This window comes from Myotis daubentonii, chromosome 4 (genome assembly GCF_963259705.1).
Source record: "Myotis daubentonii chromosome 4, mMyoDau2.1, whole genome shotgun sequence".
Taxonomy (NCBI): domain Eukaryota; kingdom Metazoa; phylum Chordata; class Mammalia; order Chiroptera; family Vespertilionidae; genus Myotis; species Myotis daubentonii.
In genome coordinates this window covers 90,772,075-90,791,814 of record NC_081843.1, presented here as the reverse complement: position 1 = coordinate 90,791,814, position 19,740 = coordinate 90,772,075, and the positions used below count along the sequence as shown (strand labels likewise).

General features: G+C 45.4%; 1 protein-coding gene across 2 annotated transcripts in view; it reads right to left on the bottom strand.

Moving 5' to 3' along the window:
* Positions 1-7,271: 7,271 nt before the first annotated feature.
* Positions 7,272-19,740, bottom strand: part of UBE2QL1 (ubiquitin conjugating enzyme E2 Q family like 1) — a 36,261-nt gene continuing 23,792 nt past the window's right edge. The window contains exons 2-3 of one of the 2 annotated variants that reach the window (XR_009452687.1): positions 12,198-12,252; positions 8,485-8,610 (exon numbers count right to left, since the gene is read on the bottom strand). Coding sequence is in view for 1 of the 2 variants with exons in the window: in XM_059694668.1 (XP_059550651.1) it covers positions 8,479-8,610 (132 nt within the window). In the remaining variant the exon portion in view is untranslated. Of the gene's footprint in view, positions 8,611-12,197; positions 12,253-19,740 lie in introns of both variants that reach the window. The other variant, XM_059694668.1, reaches the window with a different exon arrangement.

Here is a 19,740-nt window from a genome sequence, read left to right as displayed (position 1 = left end):
ATTATGCACAAGTCAGGCAGAGCAGAGCTGTGCACGGGACTGAATCCTGGCGGGCAGGTTGGGACGGGCAGTGGCTATGAGAATGACAAGCACAGGGATTAATGTGGGGGACAAATCCCATAAGGATTTGTTTTGGGAGCAGATTGAGCCTTCTGCTGGTGGACAGAGAGAAGCAAGTACCGGCGGTGGCCGGAGAACCCGAGGAAGGCAGCAGCTTTTCTCTCTAGGCTTCAGGCAGTGCTGCCTTTGGAGGTCCCAAGTGTGTTCAGGCCCAACCGTTGGGCCTACTGTGGGCTGGAGGGGCAGCTAGGGGGTTTTGTTTCTTAGAGGGCAGAGATGTCTCTTCATACAGGGCTGGTGGGTTCCCTTCCTGGAGAAGATATACCTTTTTATACAAAAATTGGTGTTCCTTTCTCTTCCTGCTGATGTTCTAATGGTCCCAGAAGATGTCTGCTCACAGCCAGGTGGGTGGCAGGCAGTGGAAGGCGATGAGTCAGGACTGTGAGGAGGCATCTGCAGGACCAAATGGTGGGACTGGTTCCCTGGGCTGGTGCAGCACCCCCCCCCCACCCCCCCGGGTGTTCATTACTTAGAGCAAACCGGACAGAGGGAAATCTAGTTAAAGGAAATGGTGCACTAAGTAGTTGGTGATTCATTCCCCAAAGGAGCCATCATGGGAACTCCTACTGAAATGAGCTGACCTGGAGAGGCCTTCTTGGACTAAGCAGAATCGGGGTGGCCATGCCTCCCCTTCTGTCCCCAAAGCCTCCACAGGAGAAGAAGTGGGCCCAGTGTCCTTCCTATTGCAGAGCTTTGGGAGAGCTGACCCAAGTGAGTGGGGAGAGGCACAGCTAGGCCTGAACCCCACCCCTCACCCCAGGGCTGGGATGCTGAGATGGACCTGGGCTCCCATTGTGGAGGTACAGTGCTCTTGGGGGAGCAGCATGGACAGAGCTCTGTGGAGAGAATGACCTACAGGTCACAGAGGAGGGAAAAAGGCTTTGCTGTAGAGTCCATGGCAGGAAGAGCTGAGATTTGGGTGTGCATAGAAATTTCCACATTGACAATGACACCCAGAGTGGGCTTTCAGACTCATCACTGCAATCTCTCTGAACATCACCTTCTTCCTATGCCTCTGTTTCTCAAATCTGCCTCTGCCTTTCTCTTACAAGGATACTTGTCATTGGATTGAGGGCCCAGCTTAAATCCCAGATGACCTCATCTTGAGATCCCTGACTTAATTACATCTGCAAAGACATGTTAAAAAAAATAAGGTCACCTTTATAGGTTCCTGGAATTAGGGAGTAGACATAACTTTTTGGGCACCACTATTCAGCCCAGTACTATATATATCTTTTCTCTTTATGTTCCAGGGTAGTGCCTTGTTCTCAGCTGTATCACATGTATATGTGTGTGTAGATATATTTTACACTCTAAGGCAACATGACTAGAAGTAACAAGGTCCCCATTTCTGGTCTCAACTTTATAATAGATTAGATGGGGACGCTGGACCCTGAATTTAATTTCCTGTACCTTAAAACACCCTTGCAAAAAAAAAAAAATGAGATCTCGAGGTTACAGTTTCCTTGTCATAAAGAACCTTTCACCTTTGGAAGTGATTGGAATAGGCTTGTTTTAAAACCTTCTATGTGTCAGGAAGGAAGTGTGCTTGAACAGGCTCTGAGTTTAGGACTCAGCCTGGGGCAGTCTGAACCAAATTAAATGACAAGGTCATTTCCACTGGCCCCCGAGGGCCTTTCCAGTTTATTTATTAAATAAGTAATTGGCAGGGAGATTAGAAGTCAGAACCTTGGATCTTGTTTCCCACACTAACCTTCTAGAGTAAATGTTAGCAATCTCCAAGCTATCATTTACCCAAAGCAGCCTCTGGTCCCACCATTTGAATGTGGTGAGACCCTGGATGCCATGATGTCCAGGGCTCTGGGGACAGCTGACAGGACACAAGACCCCGGCAGGTGAGAACAGAGACCCTCCCGGTGGCCCCAGATCACAGAAGAGAGGAGATTGAGGCGGCAACGTTGCATGGAACACTGTGTTGTTTCAGAAATTATAGTTTATGGAAAAGCAACACCGTAAAATGTAGAAACTAAAGTGAGAAGAAAATCCTTGAAACAGTGAGACTAAGATTCTGTAAATCAGGTGTATGTGTGTGAATTTACTGTCAATGAAAATGATCGTCAGTATTTAAAAGGGACAAAGTCTGAAGAGTGTTTGCTACAAATATTCCTTGGAGTCAGAGGTTTCAAAGTTGTTTTAGGATTGACTTAATGTAATGTTTTTGTGACAGGAAAGTAATCGACCGTGTTGAAGTGAAATCACATTAGAAAAATCAATTACACTTTAAATGCCCATTTCCCATCTACAAGCTCTACCTCGCAGCGTTGCCTATGGGGATGATATGAGAAGATAGTTTTAAAAGGTCTTTGAGAAATTAAAAACTTTTCAAGTGTAGGAAAAGAAAAAATAGGAATGGTCCTCCATGGGAAACTTGTTAAGAATTATTTGATTGGATTTAACCTTCAAAATTATTTTAAAAAACTTTTCATGAGTAAGAACAAAACAAAACTCTGGCATAAGTTTAAAAAACAAACAAAAAAAGTATTTTCAACAGTCACTGAATCCTGACCCTGTTGCCTCTCTCATGCACGGTTATCCATGATCCCTACGGAAGGCTGAACAGATAGACTTTAACTCCATTTTTGCAAACAGACTGTGTGCCCATCTACCTCAATACTGCTACCACTTCCCTGTGTCTAAGTAAGAGTAACTTGTTTGCATTAGCATGTAGCGTTTATTCTGGCATGGGAATAAAACTCGGTAGGGCAAACACTGATGTGATAGACAAAGCAGAGCTCACCAGCGTGCATTTTCCTCAGTTATCCTACCAACACAGAGGCCACACCTGGAATTCTCAGTGTTAGGATCCAGGTGCAGTCATATTGGTTCTTTTACTGTTGCCTTAAGAAAATTATGTCCTTGCACCCAGACTACCCAAGCTAGCACAGTCAATGCTCCCACCCAACCAGGGTTGGAGATGCTCTGGGGTGTGAGTGACTGGGCACTTGTCCATCTCTATCACCCAAGAGAAATTCAGAGCCTATTTTTTAAAAAAAGATTTTTAAATTTATTTTGTTAGAGACAGAGAGGAAGGGAGAGAGTGAGAGAAAGAGAAACATCGATGTGACAGGGAAACATTGATGTGAGAGTGAAACATGCCAATGTCCTATTGATGGTGGATCTTCCATGTCTTCAACCAAAGGAAAGGATGTAGATTCACGGGGGATGAAATGAACAACCCGAAGTAGAGCCTAATAGCCACCTCAAGCTGTCAACTTGACCGTGCCAGTTCAATCGCATTGTTATTTCCAAAATCATGTGTTGAGTATCAGTTACATGCCAGGCATGGGGCTTCATGATTCCCACACATTGCCTGTCTTGTCACAGCAACCCTCAACAGTAGATATTAGCATCACAAGTTAGTTTGGAAAGTGGAAACACAGTGTCTTGGAGCCTAAGTTCCTTATCCACAGGTGACAAGAAGCAGAGGGAATTCAAGGCTGTTTGATTTCAAAACCTATGTCGATTGAATACAAAAATCATCACAATCTCAGATTTTAAATGAAAAATAAAATGGGGTCTTGATTGGAAAACAATTTCAATTATTGACACAAGTGTGGAGAAATCCCTCTGATAAACAATTTAAAATAAAAACTGAAAGTCAACTTCTATATTAATGTAAAAAGTTAGTTGAGGTATCCTTTAAGTAGATTGAGTTTAGGAATGTGAAAATTGTCACTTTGCAGAATTACTGCTCTCTTACAGTTTCCAGAAAAGTAAATCTGTAAATCAGTATTAGTTTAGGCTATCGTGTTGTGTTAAGCACACAGTTTCAATTAAGTTGAGAAACTTTAATGGGGATCTTTGGCAACCACATTAATAAATCTTTATAATGCAAATGGAAGCTGAAGGAAAGATCTTCTAAATCACATTGCTGCTTAATTAGATTTGGTTCAGTTACATTTCATTGACTTTTATAGAGAATACCCATGACATGCTCTAAAACACAGATAAATCAAAGCACAAAAGATCAGAGGGTACCACTTGATAAAAAGCCACCCACAATGGACCACAGAGGATAATGCATATGGAAATCACAAGGAATTCCAACAAATACTGAACATAGAACATGCAAGGACACAACAAACATTCCATAGAAAGACATCTATTGGTTTTAAAGTCTTGCTTTTGAGAATCCTTTTTTTTCCCATTAGGACAGTACCTCTAGACTATTTGATTTGTGCATTCACCCTCTTCCAATAGCCAACATTTCTTTCCTAGTTATTTTATGGCATATGCAATTTCCCCCCTGTTCTTTTGAGGACCACAGAATAGGACACCTTTGGAAAGAGTATACATGAAAGCCACAGTGTGAATTGTGGTGATAGTCTACATACCAGTAGCCCATCGTATGTAGATCAGCAGCCTGCCATAGTCATATGGCAACTGTGATCACGAAATAAAGTCACATCAGTTGAGGAGGCAAGCAGGAGTGAAACCAAGCACATCGGGTTGCAGCAGTTCTATTTTAGCTCACTTAGTGTCATCACAAGTGGTCACCTGCCATCTATAGATGCAAAGTGATGGTGTGTCTACAAAGGAAGACAGCCACTTAATTTGCTCCAGTAGAGGAACAGGGAAGTGCCAGAGTTTATCCTCAGTGGGAAGCAGAGCAGGTATTTATTCCCTCACCACATACTCCCTTACTGACCCAAAGGGGTGACCCCAAGGTTGACTCCCCTAGTCCATTCTATTTATCTAGCCTTGTTATGACCTTGAAATAAAATCTTGCTTCCCCTTTGGACCTACACTATGTTCAAATACTCTGCTTTGATTGTCTCTTTGGTTAGCATAGTTTGCTCCTGTGTTTCTTCTGGAACAAAGCTAACATTGCTTATTGCCTTCCTGGATGTCAACTGTGTTTATTTGGCCTTTCCAGTTTATTGACCACATCCTGCAGGTCAGATGGGCCCTGGGATTGAGCGATATTCAATACTATGTAGACTGGAGCCTGCCAAAATCAGAAAGATAAGGTAGAACCCAGCATAAAGCTAAGTAACAGAGCTGTATATTATTTTAATGACTTTGGAGGGAAAAACAAATATTGATTGTGATCACATGGGCTGAGGTCCAAGTTCCTACTATAGCTTCCCTGAATCAGTCAAGAGTGGAAAGTTGGCCCTTTGCACCAACTTGTTTTTGACACATAGTGGATCACTTTGGGTGTTTCCCAGCCAGCTTGGAAGACCTGTGGCTCCATCCAGCAATGGGCTAAGGATGTGGACCATGAGAACTGACGAATGGTTCATGGGTGGCATCACCGAGGATCAGACAGCACCAGTAAGACAGAGACCTTGGCTTAGTTCCTCCAGTTGACTTAGGAAAAACCACTTAATAACTCTGAGCTTGTTTCCTCCACTGGAGAGTGTATGAAGTTAGACTAAGTGGCCTCCCAAATTTGATGGTTCTACCTTCCTCTGAACTAGCACACTAGTTCTGCTTCACCAGAAAGCAAATTCTATTTAAATTTTGCATGTTGTTAGAAGGGTTCAGATAAAACACTGGAATAGAATGTTTCGGTGTTTTGGGCTGTGAGGTTGGACTGCATCCTGCAGATCTATAGGTAGGGTCCCTGCAGGTGAGAAGTGGCAAGGAGCTGCCCACTTCTCCCTCCCCGGGCCAGTAGGACAAAGACCATGCCCTCTATGCAGGTGACTTTACCTCCCTCCCTCTCCCCCCTGCCATTTCTACACCAGTCCTTCCCTGTTGCCTAGCTGTAGCTGAAGCCTAACTTACTCTGTGAAAACTTCCCTGGTTATCAATTAGAAATCCTCTGCTTGCACAGTGTCTGCCCTGCAGTTAGCATTTAGTCTCCACTCACTTGTTGCTGGTTCCCGTGTATTTTTCTTGTCTTACGAGTGCATACATGGAAGGAGATGCACCTTACACTTCTGTATTCCCTATATCTGAAGTTTGGTTCATTGACTTAAAGTAGGGGTTTGGAGACAGAAAGCCAGTATATGATGACAAGGTAACTGTAATGAACTGTTGTAATTGTTCAATCTGAGCCTTTATTCAAGTGTGTTCTAATGAAAGCCTGTGGTAATGTAAATTTCCCAGTACCAGTGAAAATGACATGTAAAGTGCTTATGACAATTTTGGGTTTCTCAAGCTCCTTCCCTCATTGTGTAGCCAGTTCTCACACCAACTTTGCATGAGTTTACAGTAGAGGGAACTGAGGCTCAAGCAAGTAAAGTGACCATTTGATTTCCTATCCTCTCAAGTGTGGCATCCCCTGAAACAATATGCACATGTTCTTCCACAAGCTTTGGTGACCCAGCTTTGGACATATAGAAATATCTCCAAATAATGCATATGGTTCCTTAAAGGAAGTCACCTTTAATTTTACATTAAAGAGGAAACTATCTGGAAAGAAATGAACTCAGGTGCTTCCCTGACAACCTGTCTCTGTCCTAGCTCTTTAAGGTCTACAGTGTGGTTCGATTACAATGAATAGCCAAGGGTCCCAAACCACCCCCTAAATGTCGGGTTTCCAGGATGGAGAATTCCTCTGTGGAGGATCAGATGAATGAACGCTTAAAGTTCATTGTCATCAAATTTCGTGACTATTGTTACTTGGAGGGAACTTGAGCAGGAGGTCAGGCATTCTCAATACACTGCTGTTTTGGCTGAACAGAGCTGTGTGTGTTTAGGGGGCACATAAAAATGTGGTAAAAAAATAAACATAGCAATAAAAGGAAGATTTGGTGAGTGGCCAATTGTATTGGGAAGACTCCACTCCTGTCCTGTGAAGTGAGGTTAGATTTATGACAACCTTGGACAATGAGCAGGCAGTTCCCTGAGCAGCCAAGACTGGCTGAAAAATGATTTGTAATCAGCAAAGATTTCTCTTCCCTCTGAAATTATATTTCAGAGTGGTAAAATATAATTGGCAACAGTAAATTTGGCCAAATCATCCCTTTATGTGCAAGTTTCTAGTGATCTCCCTGGTTGCTTCTGGGGACCATTTTAATCCTTTTGCAAAGACTACGGGTTCCTATGACCCATCTCCTGTCTCTCACTGCAGATGGCTGTTGTGCTATGTGTGGTATTTGAGATATTAAAATAGTTCAGATAGATTAAATATTTCAAATAGAAGCACGGCCCACAATGACTGGATTCTTGAGGCAGTGTTTCAGGTATGCATGAATTTATTTCAAATGTGTCCAGTAAGATTTTCCACTTGGGGTGAATATTTTTCCTCTTCCTGCGTATGATTATAAACAGTATTTCTTCATCTCATGGAGTTCCTTAGAAAGTTCTAAGTAACTTAACAGAAGACAGAAATGAAACTGTGGGCAGATTAAATAACAGGAAGTTTATATCACAGCGGGGTGCTCACACATCCCAGCCTCAGGGGGACACACAAGTGACTACAGGGTGAAGAATTAAACCCGGTCATGCAAGTCGTCGTACGATCACTTGGTATCCTTTGGCAGTTCTGGCATTCCCTGTCACTAGCACACATGATAAAATGAGTCCGATGACTTTTGTGAGTGGAAAACTGTCTTTCGTTTTTGGTGGTGGGTTGTCCAGCAGAGAGAAGACAGGAACAGAAGCCGGCTGTCGGAGGAGCATCTCAGGATGTCGGAAGAGACTGTCCACGTGTCCCCACACTTTGCTCTGAGCCCCAGGGAGTGCACACCTGGCATCTGCAGGGTTGTGTGCCCCACTGAGGCCACAGCAGCCCTGCCTCTCATCTAAGGGCGCTGGCTTCTCTGTGGCCACCACCCCACCAGCACAGAGAGCATATCTGAACCAAGAGGGCAGTTTGAAATCACTAGAACCTGCAATATCAAATTTTTGTTTTCATGAGCCAAAGGTCATAGCACAAATGAGGTCTACATGTTGTCACAGGGGGCCATGGAAAGACACATCTTTAAGTGATGCTGCCCTGCCAGGGAGAGAAACAGAGATAGAGGGCACAGCGAACATGTACCGGCGGTGCAGGGCGCTCCTAGGGAATATGAGCGGTGCCACGGACACGGAAATGGGTCAAGCCGCGGGCGTCGAGTTTCCTGCCTGCTCTTTGGAGCTGCTGTTATGGAAAGAAGCTAAGGGCAATGGGACCAGGTGGAGGGGCAGGTGGGCCGGGAAATGTCACCAGCTCAACATTTGTTCTAAAGTGACTTAGAGATGATCATTCATTTATGATCGAAACTTAATCCCAAACAGCTTTTGCTCCCTCTTTCTCCCTGTAAACACATCTGTTCATAAATAACTTAAATGTCTCCTTGGCATTCAGGATTCAGTTCCGCTGGAGTAAAAAAGGATGGAGGATGCTCAGCGTGGAGGAGGAGATGGCGGGTGTCTGAGTGTGGAGAGGCCTGGTTGCAAACATCAGCCATCGGAGACTGGTGGGGTGACCCAGCCGTACTTTTCATGTGTCTTCACCAAACTCTTAAAGGTGGCTTCCGCTTCCTTGCGACTGAAGGACTTCTTTGATTTGCCGGCCTTTCTACAGATGCGCCCCTGTGTGAGAGGGAAGAGAAACCAGGTTAGAACCCCGGCAGGAATCCTGTTTCCCACCATCTTTGTTAAGACCGGCAAAGTTGTGGCCCTTTCTAATGCCTGAATTAGTGTGATGCAAGGAGAGATACGGAGTATTACAGCTTTGGTACAAGGCGGATGGAGGGGTCCAGCGGCTGGCAAGTTTGTGGGGCGGGGGAGAGGCGGGGGGCTGCTGTTTTCACAAACCCGGGCACTGGCTTCTTCCGCACATGCTCCTCCCAAGACACCGGAGGGCCAGCTTTATCCAAGAGCACCCCTGCAGGACCCGGCGTGCCCTCTGCAAGGCAGATACCGCCCTAACTTCCTTCTCTCCCACCAAAGATGCCTTTAATTATACCTTTCAGTTCCTCTTCAATAATAGTAGAGATTTCTATGTTTACATATACATGAGCATATCTATATATTCACACACACATTTTAAAAATCTGACTTTTAAAATTCAAGCTCAGGAGCACTCAGTGGATTTCTTATGTCATGTCCCTGGGAAGCCGCTGGTGGGGGACGTCTGTCCTCAAGTCCCGTGAGGGGGTAAAGGTAAAGGGCCAGTGATTTCTCACACAAACTTGGGAGATGGGTGGGGGCCCAGGGAGCCTCTTGGGCACATTTCCTTGCACTTGACTTCCCTTAGCCCCTCCTTGAAGACCTGCTGGCCTTTCTCAGTGTCTCATGCCTGCGTTTGTTGCTCGGGTGGAAACGTTCTAGAAAGACTTGGCTGAGTTCCCTCCACCGGCAAGTGCATGCATATATTCCCCATGCATACTACTACAAACTTCTTCTAATTTGCTGCTTGGTTCACATCAAGTGAGCTGCTAAAAGGGTGAAGGAAGACTGGACACTGCCACGTACTAACTTCTAGAAACTTCCTCACGTCTCACCAGGACATGACTCCTAGTTTTAATTTTATGATTTCCTCTGTTGCTTATGTGGTATACTTATATTTGATAAAAGGGGACCAGCAAAAGCTAATACATTTGTAATCATTATCATGGGCTGAGATCAAAGTCCAAAGTTACTTCATTAAACATATGCAAATGCAACTTGTAGGCATATCAGCATCAATTTCTTCATGAGTAAGAGCAAATATTATGTTTTTTTTTCATTAAATGAACATTCTAATTACCTCTATTATTTTTTTCTATAATACTGAAAATTCATGGTGTGATTTGAGAATCCTGAACTAAAAGCAGTCAAATACAGGTTCATGATAATCTTGAAATGTTCTGTTGGCTTTTGGATGAACATATACACTGCCTATTGTTTGTGAAAGTCCCAATTGTTACAAAAAACAACAGACAAACCCCAGTGAACAGACTACTCTTTGTGGCCTGGGAAGAATTATGAACATAAAGTGTCAGTGCCCAGTCTATTCAGCAACCAGGAGACAGCGCCTGCTGTCAGCTAGTCGGAGGTCTCCCTGCCTTCACTGCACTCAGCTGTTACAAAGAACTCTGCTCTCCTCTCCTGTTTCCTACACCCCATGTCACAGTTAACAGATATGTTTTCATAGATTGCCTGCCCTCCACTGATTGGCTATTTAAGTATCATCCAGTGAAACACTGAGCTTGAAAACGACCATTTGCATTTCCTGGCTCTGCCAGGGTGGCTGAGCTTTTTGCTGAAATGCCCATGAGGTGCCCACTGAGCCAGGAAGGGGAGGATCGCTCCAACCATCCAGGGCCTCTGACGTCCCCTGGCCATGCTGCTGTTGAACTGGTTCCCATTCTTACTTCCAGGGTCCAATCTCCTGGACTCTGTATTTTCCTCTGTCAAGTGGGGACAATAATCACTTCACAGTATCACTCTGAATGCCAGAGAAGACACTGAATTTGGAAACACTTTGAGAATTTTTAAGTATGTACAGTTAATTAAGAACTATTTTCTTTATTCTTATAACATACATATTTCTCCCTTGTCTGTTTCCATTTAATTACTAATCAAAGAGTCTATTCTGGGCATTTTTGTTAAAATAACTCTTATTTCTTTTAAAATACCTACTTGTATTTAATGCTGAAAGGCCTGGATGTTAGAATTACTCACACCTCTGTGATTCCGTTGTCATTAGGAGGTTAGATAAGTAAAGACTCTTCTGAGCCACAGACTGTAAATGTAAAATTATGAACAACTTAGGACTTTCCCCCAAGAATCTGAAGAATCTCAGCATAATATGGATGCAGAACAGTGCTAACGAGAATACAGCTCTTTCGGGTTGCATTTGTCAAACAAAGCCGTAAGTTGGTACTTTGGTTTGACCTTTTTTGGGGCTGATCACAATGGTCAACATGAAAACATTTCTACACAGCTAACAAGTTTCCCCAAACTCAGGTCCTCAGTTCAGCCAAAAGATCTTTCAGGGTTTTTATTACCCAAATGTGCACATTGAATTTCAGTCTGGCTCTGTCCCTTCTGCATTTCTCTTATCCATCCATCCATCCATCCATCCATCCATCCATCCATCCACCCATCCACCCACCCATTCATCCACCCACCCACCCATCCATTATGTTGGGTGCTTAAGAGACAAAGCAATCCTACCCTCCAGGGCCTAGATCCATCATGGAGAGTGAATTGCATATGTTACAGCTGCTGAGACAGAAGGGGTAGATCAGGGTTGCTCAGCCTCAGTACTATTGATGTCATAGGAGAATTCTTTCTTGTGGGTGAGGGAGCGGGCTGTCCTGTGCATTGCAAGATGCTTAGCAGCGCCTCTGGCCTCCACCAACTAGATGCTAGCAGCACAACTTGAGTTATGACAACCAAATTGTCTCCAGACATTGTCAAGTGTCCCCTTGAAATCACCCCTGAATAAGAAGCACTGATGTACAGAATAAAGACGGGCCAGCCCTAGCCAGTTTGGCTCAGTGGATAGAGCATATGCCTGTGGACTCAAGGGTCCTGGGTTTGATTCTGGTCAGGGGCACATGCCCGGATTGTGGGCTTGATCCCCAGGGGTGGTGGTGTGCAAGAGTCAGCTGATCGGTGATTCTCTCTCATCATTGATGTTTCTATCTCTCTCCCTCTCCCTTCCTCTCTGAAATCAATAAAAATATATTTAAAAAACAAAACAGATGGTCCAGAGCAAGGAGGAGTCAGAGCATTCTCTGTTTGTTTAGCAAATAATTGCTACAAGTCATCCCCACTAGGCACTGGGTTGGTTACTGAGACTGCAGCACTGTCCAAGGTGGGAATGAGTCTGGTTCTCATACAGCTGAGGGGAGGGGTGTGTGTGTGTGGAGAGAAAGTCTACTGTGGGGAGAAAGAAAGGAAAAGGTGGGGAGAGGGGTAGTGTCAGCTGTCTGTGCATCCAGAATGATTTCTATGTCTAATGACCCTTGAGATGAGCCTTGAAATATGTGTGGGTAGGTGTGTACCAGGCCCTAGAGGTGTGGGTAAGGGGTCCCAAAGCAGAGGTTGAAACAGCCAGCTATATTTAGAGAATGATGGGCAGACACTTGGTAAAGCTAGGGCACAGAGTATGTGTGTGTCTCTGTGTGTGTGTGCATGTGAGTATGAGTGTGGGTGTTGTGGTGGGGGTGCAGAATTCAACAGACCTGGCTTCAAATCTCTGCTCCAACACTTCCTGGCTGTGTGACCTTGGGCGAGTTACTGTAAAATAAGCATATAATAGTATTATATGACACTGGATTTTTTTAAAAAAATATATTTTATTGATTTTTTTACAGAGAGGAAGGGAGAGGGACAGAGAGTTAGAAACATCGATGAGAGAGAAACATCGATCAGCTGCCTTCCGCACACTCCCCACTGGGGATGTGCCCACAACCAAGGTACATGCTCTTGAGCGGAACCTAACCTGGGACCCTTCAGTCCGCAGGCCAACGCTCTATCCACTGAGCCAAACCGGTTACGGGTTTTTATAAAGACTTAATAAGTTAAAGCATATGATATGCTGGGCACAGTGCCAGGCTCAGGGCAAACACAATAAATACTGCATTTTATTTTTTAAACTATCAGAGGGTCTTCTCCTTTGGTAAAGTTAGTTGCATTATTTCCTCTTGATAAAAATACAAAAAAATGTCTTTTTTTGTTTAGATATTATGACTTGGTTTATTTGGTCACAAAAATGTCTTAGGCAAGTCCAATATTTGGAATTTATGTGGCTAATTTCTCAACCTTTTCAATAATGCCCATTTTAACAAATGCATTCATTCTATATTTCTCCCTTGATTAGATTTTTCTTCTTACTTTTTTTTCTTTGCAAACATACCTTCATGGCACTTTTGTGTGTTATTTACCTATGAATTACAGCCTTCTGCTCCTTTAAAAATAACTTTCCAGACAATTCATGTAAACTTTTGAAGTTCCTTCACTCATTTCCTGGGCTGAATTGCAGAATAGCTATTTGTTTTCAAGGTCTTAGAAAGTGTAATTGATAGTCTAATGGCACTTATAAACCCTAACCCCTGCGGCGTGGGTTGCAAATGCGTGTTGGGCTCCTTTCAGGCAAGGCAGCCTTCCTGGAGGAGGCTGTTCAGGAGCTGGATTCAAAGGCCAAGTGGAATAATCCAGCCAGAAAGCAGGAAGCCAGGAGGAGCTCCGAGCTTTTGTGTCCAGATGCTCCTGGGAGGAGAGAGGGAGGAGGCAGGAATAGGAGGCACAGTAGTTCCTGGGGCTGTAGGAATAGTGTCATAGGGTGTGGCTTCAAACAACAGAAATTTATATTCTCACAGCTCTGGAGGCCAGGAGTCCAAAACCAAGGTGTGAGCAGCGCTGCTTGAGGAGGCCCCAGAGGAGAATCTGTCCCACGCTGCCCCCTAGCTTCTGATGGTTTGTTGGTATTTGTCAGAGTCCCTCTCCCTGCTCTCTGTCTTCATGTTCCCGTGGCCTTCTCCCTGTGTGTCTCTCTGTCTCGGTGTCAAATTTCCCTTTTTTTTTTTTTTTTTTTTTTTTTTTAACTCGGACACACCAGGCATCCCATTAGGGCCCATCCTAATCCAGGATGGCTTCATCTTAGCTTTACATCCACAAAAACCCAAATAAGAGTGCATTCTCAGGTGAGGAGGTGGGGAAGGGCTAGGACTTCAATATATATTTTGGGGGGACATGTTCTCCCTTCTACAAGAGGTAAGGTTTCTAGAAAGGTCTTCAACCCCCTTTGGCAGCATCTGGAACTCTCCTGGGGGTGACAGAGCATCAAATCAGGTTGTCTTTTGGGATGGGTCACTTAGGAGGTGGGTGGTCATCAAGTTGGGGTGTTGGCAAGTTAGCTTATTGTCATAGTCCAGAGAAGGTGGGTGAAACCTGGCCTGTGGCCGAGGCAATGTGGGTGGAGAGAGAGAGCCTGGGTCCAGTACGCGATGTCAGCAGGGCTTGGGAGGAATGCCATTGAGGGGAAGGGGGACTGAGGCTTATGGGTTTCTGACCCAGGAGAAAACAGGTTTCCAGGTTAAGGTACTGAGTCCCTTTGGGTGGGCTGGGCTTGGACTGAGAAGCATAAATCCAGGCATACAAGGCAGGAGGCCGTTGGATGCAGTGCTTGGAGCTCTCACATCATGGGAGATGGACATGACTGAGGGTCCATAAAGGGAGGGGCAAGAGGCTATGCCTCCACTCTGCCCACTAGCTACGGGCTTGGAGCAAGTTGCCCTCTCTGCACCTCGGTCTCCATATCTGAACCATGTGCCCACTGTGGTATTCGTGAGCCTTTGGACAAGGAGAAATCACTGGCCTGTTGTGCAGGGTGGCAAGCGGGCAAGGTGGTGGTGTGACCAGTGACACAGGACAGCTTGCAGGCGACACTGCCTTAGGAGATGTTCCAGAAAGGGGACTGGGGAGCAGTGTGTGTGTGTGTGTGTGGGGGGCGGTCATGCAAGAGGAGAAGCAGAAAGCCATGGGCACACAGGCTGGGCAGGCAAGGGGAGTCAGGGAAGGTGCAGATGGGGACCTGAATGCAGGGTGCCAGGTGAGTGCCCAAAAAGCATTGGTGCCGACCCTTAGCAGGACATGTGATGCTTGCTTGATTTGTAATAAAATCAGAACTTTATAAACTCTTCTTGGCCTTATCTTTTTAAGCAACCTCCACACATTAAAGAAAAATTTGGTCCTTTAGAAAAGTGCAGCTTAATAATAAAGATGTTCCAAGATAGCAACCTCTATTTCCCACAGGTTTATTAAGAGCCTGCCACCCAGAAGACCTTGTGTGTATTGCTAGAGATACCAGGTGACACCAGGTGATACCAAGTGAGCGAGATGTGCAGGGCTTAGCCAGGGCCTGGTGGGTGGTGGTAGTAGGTGAATGAATGAGTACAACTGGCCAGATCCCAGCTCCCTGCCCTAGAAGGGCCATAGCCCAGCTCTCCGGTGGCAATGACTCTCATCAGAAAAACGCCAAGATGCAAAGCCACTTCACTCAAGAAGGAATGTTGCTTTAGTGGAACATTCTAGAGTTTTCCATTGAGAAATATTATGTAACCACAAACTCTCTATTAAAGTCTCTAAAACATTTCCCCAAGTATTAGGTAATAAACATCTTCAGATATTTGCTCTTAAATTTGTGAAAACTCTCAGGATGACAAAGCCAGCATCAGTTTTAGAAAAACTTGGGTAATATTCAATATTATCATAAAAAACCCTCAAGCCACTGGCAGCACCAAAGACACAGTTCATGGATATTTTTGATGCTTGTGAAACATAAGGACCTCTTCCCTCTATATTTTAAAGAATGTTCCAGCAATTATTAATTCTGTTTTGAGATATATCGTATTTTCTTGGAAGAAGCAAGCAGAGAAAAAGGAACTTTTTGCTAAAAATTTAAATATCAGATTATCATTTCAAAAATATTTCTTTGGAGATTCCACTCATACTTATACTTCTGCTGAGGCAGCCAGGTCCCAGTGGGTTTCATTAGCGGCACTGGAGCTCAGGAAGTGACAGCCAGACCTACTTATTAAAGGCATTCATGGCTCTGTCTAGCGCTTGCTGGGTGCCAGGATGGGGCTTGAACACACTCGTTAAAACCTCCCTGAAACCACACCAAGTGGGCTGTGCTCTCATCAACCTTGATTTATGGATAAAGAGACAGACAGAGAGCTCAAGGACGTGCCCCAAGTCACACAGGACGCCAGCGTAGGACGGAAGTCCACACTCCGCACCCAAGGCCCAGCTGACTCTCAGAAACATGGAGAAGGGTCTCAGAAGAGAAGAAAAATGGGATTCTGACCATTCACAAATACTGCCCACCCTGGCTTCCCTTCCTCCCCCCCCCCCCCCCCCCCGCCCTAGGCGGAGGATGAGTCAGGGTCACTAAATGCCCTCTTAGCCCTCTACACCCTCTTTTCAACATGGAGCTCCTGGCCTCCATCCCACATTCATCACAGAGCTAGTTTAAGCCCTGAGCTGATCCGTGCATTGCATCTGCTTCCACCCCTAGAGCCTGGTCTTTCTGTCCCAGGCGTGTGGACCCTCCTGGACTCTGGTTCCTGAGTGATTGGAGCAGGGAGGCCTCCCTCATTAGATGCTCGTCCATTCACAGTCCCTGTTCCTGGGGACCACTGGCAATCCGTGGTTCCATTTTCACTAGATGCAGAATGCAAAGGAAGCTGCTTGTGACAGGCCAAGCCAAGGACACCGTGTTCCATTTCCACGGCTAAAACACATCTGTAGTGCAAAACAGCCACTCCTTCCGTGTTTTCTACTAATGAGCTAATTCCAGTTGCCTCCTCGTGGGTTCGGAAAAGTCCACCCTCTGCCTCTGCTAGCAGGGACTTCATGAGTTTGACAAAATTATCCCAAACTGGGTTGATCTGGAAAAACTGCATCAAGAAGTAACACAAGATTTTCATAGAGAACCGGGGTAACATCGGCATCGTGTTTTCACTCGCAGGATGGTTTCTGGTTTCAGGAGCCATGTCTGTCTGGGCGATTTATGGCGACATTTCACAGCTTCACTATCTTCCCCAAGCAGTGTGACTTGCAATGACAGAGAAAGTCGCCACCGCAACAGTTAACAAGGCAACTTTAAAATGGGAAAGGAAATTCTACAACATCAAATAAATAAAACTGATGAGATTTTGGAATTACTGGTTGTCTTAAGATATATTTTCTGGAAAAATCCAAATGTAAAAATGTTATGATTTGGGCAAATATATATTATATTTGGAGGGCGCCCCTTGCCCCTCCCTTTGTGGACTCTCAGTCATGTCCACCTCCCATGATATGAGTAAAATATATATATTACTTTTGAGAAGAGTCTGTTTTGCTATAAAAACACAGCAATAACAAAGACTCTACATGGATTATTTACTTCATCTCTTCACTACTTTTTTTATTCTTAACAAAAGAGCAATGCTCACACGGATGTGAAATTTCACCTCTGGCCACTGGTGATGTCCCATCCTGACTTTCACGGAGGACAGGTCTGAGGAGGGAGTCAAGGTCTACCTTCGGCTTAGTCCTCCTTGAAGTGCTGAGCAAAGATGGGACTCATTGTTATGAGGGTGTGGATGCAGCCTCCTAGAACAGCCCTGAACACTCAGTTTGTCTCCAAAGAAACACACAGTCTAGGTCACCAGTCCATTCCATCTTTGGTTCACATATGTCCAGGCGGGGACTCTGGAATTCTCACCATCAGCCTCCACCTCAAACCCAAATGCCAGTCCCCTTCCTGCCAGTCACTTGCTCCAGGCCAGCCACTGTTGTTTCTGAGTCGAGTTTGTCAGGATAAAGCTCATCACCTTCCCCCACCCGCCCCCAAAGAGTTTTCCTTTCACCTCCCTATTTTGAACAAAGCTCACCCAACTTTCTATCCAACCATTTCCTCAAAGTCTGAAACATCACCAAGAGCCCCTCAGTCAGAGATCTGCTGGCAGGAGCCAGTTCCTCGGATTTCAAAGGTGGAGGTGGCGGTCATCAGGAATGCCAGTCACACCCATCCTGGGGGGCAGAAAGTGGGGTAGCTTCCCACAATTTCCCCACCTATGCCCATTACACTTGCAGCAAACCTTAGCAGGCTATCTCCACTGTGAGGGCTAGGTGTGAGTGTGAGGCATCAGGAACCCCTGGCATGGCTGAGACCATGAGCTTGGCCTAAGATGGCAGATCCACCTACATCAGTCTGACTGGGGGGTCCACAGACTGGAGCCAAGCTCTGTTTGTGAGGCTCGGTGGGTGCACAGAGGTCGAGTGGAGACGCAAGGAGATGGGCAGATGTTCAATTAGTCTGAGGCAGAAGGCTGTGGGGGGCTAATAGGTGTGTGAGAAGTGTGGGGGTCTGTCCTGTTGGCCCTGATCTCCCAGGGGATGGGGCACCCTCATGTGACCATGGGCCTTCAACACTGATGTAAGCTGGTGGTCCCAGAGCTCATGGGTTAGGCCACTCGGGTGAGGATGGGTGGAGGCAGGGGTTTCTGAGTCCCTGGAGTTGGGGTCACTGGTTTTCACTTCTCTCTACTCCAAGAGGGGGTCACTCCTGCCCTGTGAAAGCAAACCATTATTGGTGGCAGCCAGTGTCCAGCAGAGACAATGGTGGTTTGGCCTTACAAATCCAAAGTATGTTTTCCTGCTGAGGAATCTAATTAGCAAGTGGGCGATGCACATTGTATATGACTGAAGGTCACTCCAAGGATGAAAAGAACCGAAAAGGATCACCTGCTACAGGTTATGCATTCACGGAGCATTTCTGCTTCCTGTGTCACTTTCATTAAAACTGTCCTAAGTTTTGGAGCTGATTTGGCACACCTGAGGAATGCTGTGACACTTTCGTGACCCCTTTCTGCCGCCCTCGAGTTTCTGCTTCATTGCACCATCCCATAATGAGTCAATGCCCGTCACCCTACCACAAGCTCCTCAGGGCAGCAGGGCCAGCCCAGCAGGACAGTCTTCAAAAGGGATGCTCCCCCTGCGGAAAACTGGCCCTCTATGTGCTGAAAACGTTGAATAACAAACACCTTGTAATAAACTGACAGTGCCTGCTACGTTTGCTCGAGAACACACTTTTGGTTGTTTTGTGCACCAGCTGCTAATGAGGCGCTAATGAGGTGCCAGGGTGCTGGATGTTGGGGGAGGCACTGCTCTGCACAGAAATAGGAGGCAACTTCACCTCCCCCACCTGGGGCCATTAGACTGCACCTGCTGGGAAGACAAGGAGCTTGATCATGACAGCACCCCTCTACCCTGAAGATTTCCAGACACTCACCCACACCTGAGCAGGCGCCACCCCACATTTTGGGCCATTTCAGGGGTGTGATGGCGTGTCCTAACTCAACCAATCCTAGTGCACTTTACATTAAAAGCTAAGTGTATCATAAAACAATGTTCTGGAGGGTCTTGTGGTGAAAATCAGCACCCATAACATGCTCGGGAAAGTCAGCTCATTTCTGCACCATGGGTGTGTATCACAGCATGTCAGCATTCTGGGTCCATGGCTGGAGTTACTGCTCTAGTATCACACCCATCTCCTCTGACTCCCCTCTTGCTCCCACCCCTCCACCACCCCCACTCCCTGCCTTCCAATCCCCTCTGCCCTGTACCTACACTGGTTTCTTGTTAAATAAAGAGCTTTGAGTACGGAGAGTCCATCTGGCCATGTGCCATGAATAACTGGATAAAAGTGAAGGATTCAAACCATTGCAGGACTACATAGCATCATCCCCTGCTCCAAATTTGCTGTTCGCTGGTGTCACACAGGTGATGGTTCTGGTGCAGGTGGGAACCAGTACATGCTTTTCCTGTTTACAAGATGATGCAGGATATGGAATAGCTTACTCGGTGTTGAGAAAGCAATGAGGTGGGGATGTGTCTGGAAAAGGTGGTGTTCTGTTACCATGAAATCATCTTATGATAGTAATCAAGGAAAAAAGTTGGTTCTAAATTCAAGTTTTTAGTCTCTGACTGAAAAGCTTAGAAAACCGAGGGACTGATTTTGACTGACCTAATAAAAATTAAAAAGTGACTTTCTATAGGCAACTGGGATGGCTATTATTACTTTTAGGTCATTACTTTGGGGATGCTCTGATTTCAACTCTATTATTTGTATAAGGGTGCTCCTACAGTACTTTTTCTTTTTGATTGAGTAAGAAGTACAATAAGTAGAGAAACGAATTCAGTCAGTGATTTTTATGAACATCACTGGGAATCTTC